General features: G+C 42.7%; 1 protein-coding gene across 1 annotated transcript in view; it reads left to right on the top strand.

The window, feature by feature from the left end:
• The window catches only part of kdm7aa (lysine (K)-specific demethylase 7Aa), an 18,873-nt gene that overhangs the window by 4,312 nt on the left and 5,468 nt on the right, over positions 1 to 9,093 (top strand). Inside the window, exons 2-9 of the mRNA XM_035680698.1 lie at positions 172 to 257; positions 770 to 887; positions 1,590 to 1,750; positions 4,171 to 4,312; positions 5,237 to 5,423; positions 5,888 to 6,050; positions 8,430 to 8,517; positions 8,620 to 8,746. Coding sequence (XP_035536591.1) covers positions 172 to 257; positions 770 to 887; positions 1,590 to 1,750; positions 4,171 to 4,312; positions 5,237 to 5,423; positions 5,888 to 6,050; positions 8,430 to 8,517; positions 8,620 to 8,746 — 1,072 coding nt within the window. The remainder of the gene's footprint in view (positions 1 to 171; positions 258 to 769; positions 888 to 1,589; positions 1,751 to 4,170; positions 4,313 to 5,236; positions 5,424 to 5,887; positions 6,051 to 8,429; positions 8,518 to 8,619; positions 8,747 to 9,093) is intronic.

A 9,093-nucleotide genomic window follows, 5' to 3' on the forward strand; every position in this document is an offset into this window, starting at 1 on the left:
CAAATGGGTGAAGTGTCCTTTTAAAGGATTTAATTTGCTTCTTGCTTTTTTTATGACATTTTATAAACCAAATGATTAATCAAGAGAGAGGCATGTAGGTCCTGAATCTACGTGTAAACTTGTTGTAAGAATTGTGAACCTGTTCTGACTGTATCTCCTGTCCATCTACAGCTGTGTGCAGGTAGAAGAGCATCATGCTGTGGACATCGACGTTTACCACTGTCCCAACTGTGACGTCGTACGAGGACCCTCCCTGAGTGAGTGCTGCTAGTAGTCATTAGTGCCATGTTTCCTTTTGTTTTTTGCGTCTCTCTGTCCCTCCCTCCCTCAGTCCGAACATGGATCTCATTCATCAAACACCGTCCTCTGATTTTTTTGCCTTACATTTACATGTCTAACCCTCTTTTCCATTCAGTTTTTCCCCTCCCACCTCTGTCTCTGTATGTTGGGCTGGTCCCAGGGGAAAAGGGTCACTCTCTGCAGTGTTACTCAAGTCTGATTTTTTTATTTTTTTAACGGGGGGGATGGGTTAACCTCGGGGAGCCCAGAGGGCAGACATTGACCGGCTAATTGAATGGTGTAAGCCCTCCACTGTGATTGGATCTCCATCTCTTAGCGCAGGGGTTGAGTAGGGAATTAATGTCCTCACAAAAAGTGGTGGTTATGTGCATAATTCACCACTTTGTTGGGAGAACAAGCTTCAAGAGGGACATGATAACATTAGAATGGAGCAACCCTGTGAACCTCCGGTGTTTCTGTTTTGTTGCAGTGAAAAAGCGGAACAACTGGCACAGGCACGACTACACGGAGCCAGACGATGGATCGAAGCCGGTGCAAGCCGGCACGCCAGTATTTATCAAGGAGCTCCAGAGCAGGACCTTCGCCAGGTAGATATCAGTTTGGACACATGCAAACGCATACTTATAAATTACCTCACCATTCAACCCAAGCCTGGTTTATATCTGTTAAACCAGATAAAGAGTTCATCATAAAGCTCGTTTTACACTTTTAACGAGAGTCCTGTTACAAATATCTACAGCATAGGTTGTTGAATTATAGTTAACCCGCTGATAGCACCACTGCAACACTACATGGGGGTGTGGTACATGATCAGGCTGTATTATGATCTAATTATGTTGCCCACAGTAACTGTAGGTGGGTGGATTTTTACTATATTTGGTTGGAGAAATAGCCTGTGCTTACGCTCTCTCATTCTTTGAGTCACTATGATAGAGGTTATGTTTGTGGCGAGTGGATCATTTGCCGTGGAGACTGATGGATTTGTGTTATTGAAAACCAGCAGACACTTGAGCCTTTCTTCAGCTTGCTCAATGTTGTCTTCACTATTGGCAACTGGAAACTATGGTGTAGCCTGCAGCGAAAATATTATATAAATAAATTAATAAAAATAAATCCACCTTAGATCTGAAGCTGCTGTAACTTTGAATACTGACATAAAAATCCTCTTTTTTTTGAATCAGTCGAATCACTAAATATCCTTTTTTTAAAGTATTTAAGGGCTCCTGACTCTGAGGCTGTATTTATAACAATGGATCAAGTTTACTGAACTCAATATGATCTTGTTTCAGTGGCGAGGAGATTCTGATGAGGATGAAGGGCGAGGTGGTGACACCCAGGTACCTGGAGAGACAAGGCTTCCACTACCCCATAGTGGTCACGGAGATGGAGGGCCTGGGACTCAAACTTCCACCCCCTACTTTCTCCGTCAAAGATGTGGAGCAGTATGTGGGTAAGGACACTTAATAATGAACTGGCTTTATTCTGCAGCGTTAAAACAGTTGCTGTCAGCTGTATCGGATTTACAATAACGCATTAGTGTTTATCCTTTGGGAAGCACGTGGGCTCTGTGATTGGAATACACAGTAGCCTCCGTCTGCTTAAAAGCTGATGAAACCACCCAACACCAGCCAGCTAAGTGGCCATTGCTGAGCAGGCGCCATCTGTGTGTCAATATGAACAGGTTTCCAGGTTCATGGGGTTTTAACCCACTTATCAGGCATCAGGCGATGGCTGAATGAGTTCTAAATGAGTGACGTCTAAGCTTTCACTACCCTCTCTGTGACCACTACGCTTCCTTATTGAAACGGCCTGCCACTTCCCGGCTCCTATTACAAGCCCATTACCAAGCCCACCGGTGTTTTTATCATTAAGTTCAGATTACAGACTCCCCCTCTCACTTTATCTCTCTCTCTCCCATGCCCTATTGAGCATTAAGCCAAGGCACAGGTGTTGTGACCGGGGACTGAGTGTCGGATTGCATTTCTTACAGTTAGAAGACAATGGGACAACAGGAGCGAACGCTGATGTCTTCTGAGTCTCACTGGGCTCTAAGTGGTTGTGTGGCCAACTGATTGGGCCCAGTGGTGGAGCGTCAATGAATGATCAGTGGAAGTCTAATGATGGAGGTCCCATAAATACAGCTTGTACTGAAGATTGGTAGGATACTGATACTGTGTCATGCTGGTGCCTGTATTTGAACATGCAGCGCACCGGGAACAATACGTGAGGAGTTAATGAGGAGACTAGACTTGGATTGCATTGACTTTACTGGGGTTTAAAAACAAGTGTTATCCCCAAAAAATATATAAAAGGCTGGTGAAAACACATACCATATAACATTACCAGTTCAGTTATGGCTGGGGGTTTTATGTTGCATGTCTCACCCCTTTCTCTTCCTATATTTTCTGTCCTGGATCTCTGTCACTACCCTAAATGCTTAAAGTGGTACATAGACGTATATTTTTGAGAAATACCGCACTTCCATGATTATTTAGTAATCCAGTGCGCGTGTATAGAAATGTGAAAAAATATAATACCACAGAAACCGTACAGCTTACAGTAATGTGATACAATATAGGATTTGAAAGAGGATATAAGGAGCCTCATATGTGACCTCAGAGAAGCAACCAAATCCAACATTTCCACATTCAGTGAGGCTGACTGAACAGACGTTCAGTGAAGAAGAAGAAGCAGATCAGAGCGGTGTGGCTCGGTCTGTAGAAATACTGCATTTAAACGTTGGTTTGACCCCGTGAATGTACTTTATCACTCCAGGAGACAGTACACATCTGTGGGATCGCAAAACTACCTTTTGAAGAAGCTAATGCTAAATGATTTTGGATCACCTTGCTTTATAAATTGATGATTAGGGAGAAAAAGAGGAGAGTTTCTGGTTCAAGCATGTTGACTAAGACATATTTGCAGCAATTAGGTTAATTAACAACCTCTTTAACATTACTGGGTGTTGTAATACATTATAGGAGAGACAACCAGTAGCTCCAAGTGCCTCTCGAGCTGCTTCGGTGCTGTGGATTGCTGACATTATAAAAGGTTTTGTGAAGCTGGTGTTTTGAGATTGCCGTTGTGCGGTTTCCAGGCAGCTTTGTCTCTCACTGTGTGACTGACTGCCTTTACTCCAGCTGTTCTCTGTCATCAGACGCTGGCCAGCTGGGCCTTCAGAGGTGTTTGTGAGTGCAAGTGCATGTGAGTGCATGTTTGTGTGTGTGTGTGTGTGTGTGAGGGGGAGAGAGGGAGAACACGCAAAGGGGTAATAAAAAAGGTGAGTGGGAGGGGTGTGGGGAAAATACAACAACCAGCTGTCTTGCTGCACACACTGCACCTCGGTCTTACTTCCGGCCCCATGTGTCACCCAAGTGTGATTTGTAGCGCCCCAACTGTTAGCTGTGTAGTCTCTGCTTTGACTTCTTTTTTTTTTTTTCTCTTTTCCTTTTTAAGCATCTGCTGTCTGTCTCATACGCGTACACGCACCACACGAAGCCTCTGCACATACTCTTTCTCGCATCTATACACGTATTTATCTCTACGTTCGAGGTCTCCCACGCACACATACGCGTTAAATGCGGCGGCCCTCTCACCTCCACCCACTTCCCCTCCTCAGGGAGTGGTGTTCTGGACAGATTGACGGATTGTCTTGCTTGGCCCGCTGTACAACCCCTCCCCGCACTGCCATATTGGTGCCAGTTTCCCTCAGGGCTTGTTCTCTAAAAGCACATGGAGATGCCAGCAGGCCACTGACCCCAGTGAACCCCACGCCCACTTGGCAGCCAATTAAAAAATTTAAGATATGCTTCATATACAAAATCTCCATCTGATATTATCTGGACTTAACGGTACTTATCTCCCATGTAGGTGGCAACAAAGTCATTGATGTGATAGATGTGGCACGGCAGGCGGACAGCAAGATGAAGCTCAGCGAGTTTATCAAGTATTTCACCAATCCGATTCGACCCAAGGTCCTCAACCTCATCAGCCTGGAGTTCTCTGACACCAAGTAAGCTTCGCTCTAGTCTGTTCGCTATGTTGGTTAAAGAAAGAGCTTCAGTAAGCACAGATTCCTAATTGACACAAGCAGTAAGTCAGTCATGTCACACTTCTGGAAATGCTTATGTAAACCAGTACTGGCTGTATAACAAATATTTCTGTAACAGTCCTAGTAGTTAGAATGCAAACTTGGTTACAAAAAAAGTTCATTTCTAGCTGCTTTTAGTCAGTAATACACAATTTCCCATTTTAGATCATTTGTATGGCCACTATAACCTGACCAATACTCGATACAATAGGCTGATGTCGATGTTTGGGAACTTTTTTTAAGTCCGACAATAATATATCAGCCAGTTGTAAATGTCTTTGTACAAATCAATTCGTACACTGTTTCTAAACCTATACACCAATAATATATCTACAATAAGCTTATATCTGCCTGGTTAATTTATCAGTCTAGCTGAAATGCCCACCATACGACTTCATGCTCATTACATATCAGTAACTTGGCTGACACTCCAGTTACATGTTTGGGTTTTGAGTATGCTTAGAGATAAAACGTTTAGTGTTATCAACAGAAGATGAATCAGCGTCAAGTTTGAAAAACAATTAATTCTGGAAGCAGTTTTGGTTCCACCTTGTTTTACTTTCAGGAAATTGTGACACATTTTGTGGCATATTTCACAGTTTCCTAATAGTTCATAGGCTGAATGATTACTCAAATGATGGTGACTCAATTGTTAGCTCTTGCTCAAACAGCCTTGGACAGATTATCAGATCTGTTTTCATTTGGTTTTGAAAACATTAAGCCAACCTTGCTATCAGTATTAATGAGTATCTCACCTCTCATCTCTCTCTTATGTCATCTTAATGAGTATATTAAAGTCTAACCTCCCTTTTTGTTTCACTTGCCTCGCTCCAACCGCTCATTAAGGATGTCAGAGTTGGTCGAGGTTCCTGACGTGGCTCAGAAGATGTCCTGGGTAGAGAACTACTGGCCAGACGACTCCTTCTTCCCCAAGCCCTTTGTCCAGAAGTACTGCCTTATGGGGGTCAAGGACAGCTACACAGACTTCCACATAGACTTCGGGGGCACCTCCGTCTGGTACCATGTTCTCTGGGTGAGTGTGTGCATGAAAAAGAGCTGATTATATTTTGGAAAATCAGGCAACAATTGACCATGACACATTCCAGACCCAATTAACCACGTTTGTTGATTTATCTGAGAGCATGCTGCCCTTTCATTTGTAAAGCCTGGTGATTTTTTTTTTGTGTGTTTGTATATGCTGAGGTATTTAGGGCAGGCAGTCATGGCTGATTGGCTACCACTTGCTGAAAGGTCACCCTGCTTCTCACATCACATCTATTCATCAAGCAGCTCCGGGGGCAGCACTGCTGTGCCCGTTTTGATGATCTCACCCTCCCTCTTTCATAAAGCTGACCTTGATTTGGATGTGTGTGTGTGTGTGTGTGTGTGTGTGTGTGTGTGTGTTTTTGTAACAGCAGCATCACCACAGCTGCCCTACTCAAACGCATCATCAGCGTGGCGACTGTTGACTCATACTTCTCTTCGTCTGTTTTGCAGGGTGAGAAGATCTTCTACTTGATCAAGCCCACTTCCGCCAACCTTGCACTATATGAGGCATGGAGCTCCTCGCCCAATCAGAGTGAAGTGTTCTTTGGGGACAAAGTGGACAAGTGCTACAAGTGTGTTGTGCCCCAAGGAACCACCCTGCTCGTCCCTACAGGTCTGTGGTTGTGTCTGTGCGTGTGAGACATTTCTGTTAATCGTCACAGCCAAAGGACCTCTAGTGCTGATATTCAGGGAGCTTTCACACCTCTAGTTTGGTTCATGTCCACACTGGCTTTTTACAAACTAACCTGTAAGAGCTGTAAACATGAAGTCATTTAGTCTGATGTGTTATTACCATTTGACAAAAAGTAGTCCCTGTCCTTCATAAAGCACTTTAACCAGTGTATACCATCTTATTGTCTGTCTAGTAATATTTTGTGGTTGACTGTTTTGAATGCAGCACTGAAATCTAATAATGCCAAGACTAAAATTAAGTGGATGTCCTTAACAAGAGCAGTTTAAGTGCTGTGGTGTGGTTACAGTTATTGGAAAAACAGGCCTTTTTTTTATTGATTTTATTTAAGAATGGGAGGTTTGTTATTGGGTGTAATTATAGTTCATTAGTGAGTTGTCTAGATTGAATTAGGGGGGCATTACTGTGGGATGTTACACACTTTTTAAAGGACTTCAGTAACTGCCAAAGTACACAGAGTAGGATACAAGCACAACACACTGCAACAGCTTTCTCTCAGGAGAAATCTCTGCACTCAAGTGTGGATATGCACACTGTTTTAATTAATTGTGCAGCCCTACTTATTAGATTGCTTCGTGAACAGTTTTCAATCAGGATTTGAAGGTCCAGTGTGTAACATTTAGAAGGATCGATTGGCAGAAAGTGAATATAATATTCATAGGTGTGTTTTCATTAGTGTATAATCACCTGAAAATAAGAATTGTTGTGTTTTTGTGTATTTTCCTCTTCCATGGAAGCGATGTTAAACCGTCATGTTTCCACAGTAGAAGGGACAAACCAAACACTGGCTCTAGATTGGGCTTTTTGCATTTTAGTTTTAGAGTTTTGCGACCACTGTAGCACATCTCGAACAGGTGGGTGAGACGATGGAGTTGTAATCTCCAACCCATTACACCTAGCGGCTAAATGCCACTAAACCCTACACACTGTTCCTTTTTAATAGTAGATTAAAAATGTATTAATGCTAAAATCACAAATCCAGTATCACAAAATCCTGTGGTTGGTCTGGACAAACAGCACCAGAGTCTGCTTAGAGACAGACTGACACCTTCCTTTATAGTCGGTCTTGGTTTGACCGACAGCTGACATACCACCAAAAAAAACAACGCATGGGAAAACACACCCCAATTGATCTGAACCAACCTGGTTAGGTGCGAAAGCCCCCTTAGAGTCCTGGATGAGCACCTACTTTGTGGTTTTCAAGCACAGTACATATCGGACATACAGCCATCAGTGTCACTAATGTTGGTGCCTCACTGACTGACGATTCTGCACCCACCCAGCTGACCTGTTGTCTGGCTTCGTTTGTCTTTTCACATGCATTCAAAAGTTAAAATAATCATGCTTCCCAATGGCTTCTGCCAGGAAAATACAGGCCTCCTGAAGGTCCTCTGTCATTGCCAAGGGAAAATAACAGAGAGGGAAATTCTTCCTGAGCAACAACCCAAACAGTTCTTAATGATTGTGATTACAGTGGAAAAATGAAGAAAAACAGTGCTGTTATGTAATATGATGAAAGTAGCAATGATGCTGTAGATCACAGCTTTCCTCTGCACGCGACTTTGCAATCTCACATTATTTTAACCAGCAGTGCTGTAGTCGTTAATTTGAAGTTGCGTGAAAAGGGTAAAAAGATGTTTGCGTTTCATGTCACTAACTGAATATGACATGCTTTCTTTAACTGAAGTGAACCTCATGTCACAGTCAGACAATTACCCATCCATCAGTCTCTCAATAGACTTTTTTTAAGCCGATAGAGTTCCTTTGCTCTCCCCATACACCCAGACAGACAAAGCTCAGTTCAGACCGTCAACTGCTGGACGTCCTCAGTCGGCCTTCTAGCAATGCTTTCTCAGCAGGCTGAAGCAGCATTGTAAAAGAGTGCTTTTGGCAGAGAGGGTGTGGAGAGGTGGGAATTAAGTAGGGGTCAGAGAGCACAGTAGGTCAGTCAACCAGTGCATTATCAGGCCTGTCTATCAGACTTACACCAACCCCCCCCAGAGTCTGCTTTCTCTCACTTTATGTTGTATAAAAAGCACTGTTTATCTGAGGAGAAGTGCATCATTGTACTAGACAACCTTATCTTTCTAATGTCTGACTGTGGGAAGATAAGAAGTTTGTTTTGATATGTTCACATGTGGATCTCTTTTGTTTACGTGAGACATTTAAGTGCTGTAAATATCTAACTTGTAGTGCCTAGTGTTAAGGTGTCAGTTTATCTCTCCTCTGTTTAAGTGTGTTACTGTTGCAAGTTAGTCTGTGTGCAAGTTGTGTAAACTTGTGCTGTGGCGCCCCCTACAGGCTGGATCCATGCTGTTCTCACCTCTCAGGATTGCATGGCATTTGGAGGGAACTTCCTTCACAACCTCAATATTGGCATGCAGCTCAGGTAAAGAGCTCACAACATACGAGACTGGCTTCATTGTGTCTGTTTTAATCGAATCTAGAGACTCATTTGCTCTCGTTTGTTACCGCATCTGTTGGTTTGTAGGTGTTATGAAATGGAGCGTCGTCTGAAAACCCCAGACCTCTTCAAGTTTCCGTACTTCGAGGCCATCTGTTGGTATGTGGCCAAGAACCTCTTGGAAACGCTAAAAGGTAAGAGTCAGATGTTTGATGTGTACAAACTACAGAGATGAGAACACACGATACTAGATGTAAGATAAAAGTTAGATGTTTTACACATCAGACATGTTAGACAATTATAATAATAGATAGATAACAGGCTGTAAATAGCATTCAGATGTATTTGATGCAACTAAAAGTGCCATTATAGCCATTATTCAAGCTATTGCTCAAAATATTTGCTGTCCTGTTAATACAAAAAAATCTCCAATATCAAGAAAAACTTTAACTTTGTACATTTTTACACAGTCTAGGGCATTTTTAAAGGTCCAATGTGTAACATTTAGGAGGATCTGTTGGCAGAAATGGAATATAATATTCATAGATATGTTTCATTAGT

Source organism: Morone saxatilis, unplaced genomic scaffold (assembly GCF_004916995.1).
Source record: "Morone saxatilis isolate NCDOM2014 unplaced genomic scaffold, NCSU_SB_2.0 Contig10, whole genome shotgun sequence".
NCBI lineage: Eukaryota > Metazoa > Chordata > Actinopteri > Moronidae > Morone > Morone saxatilis.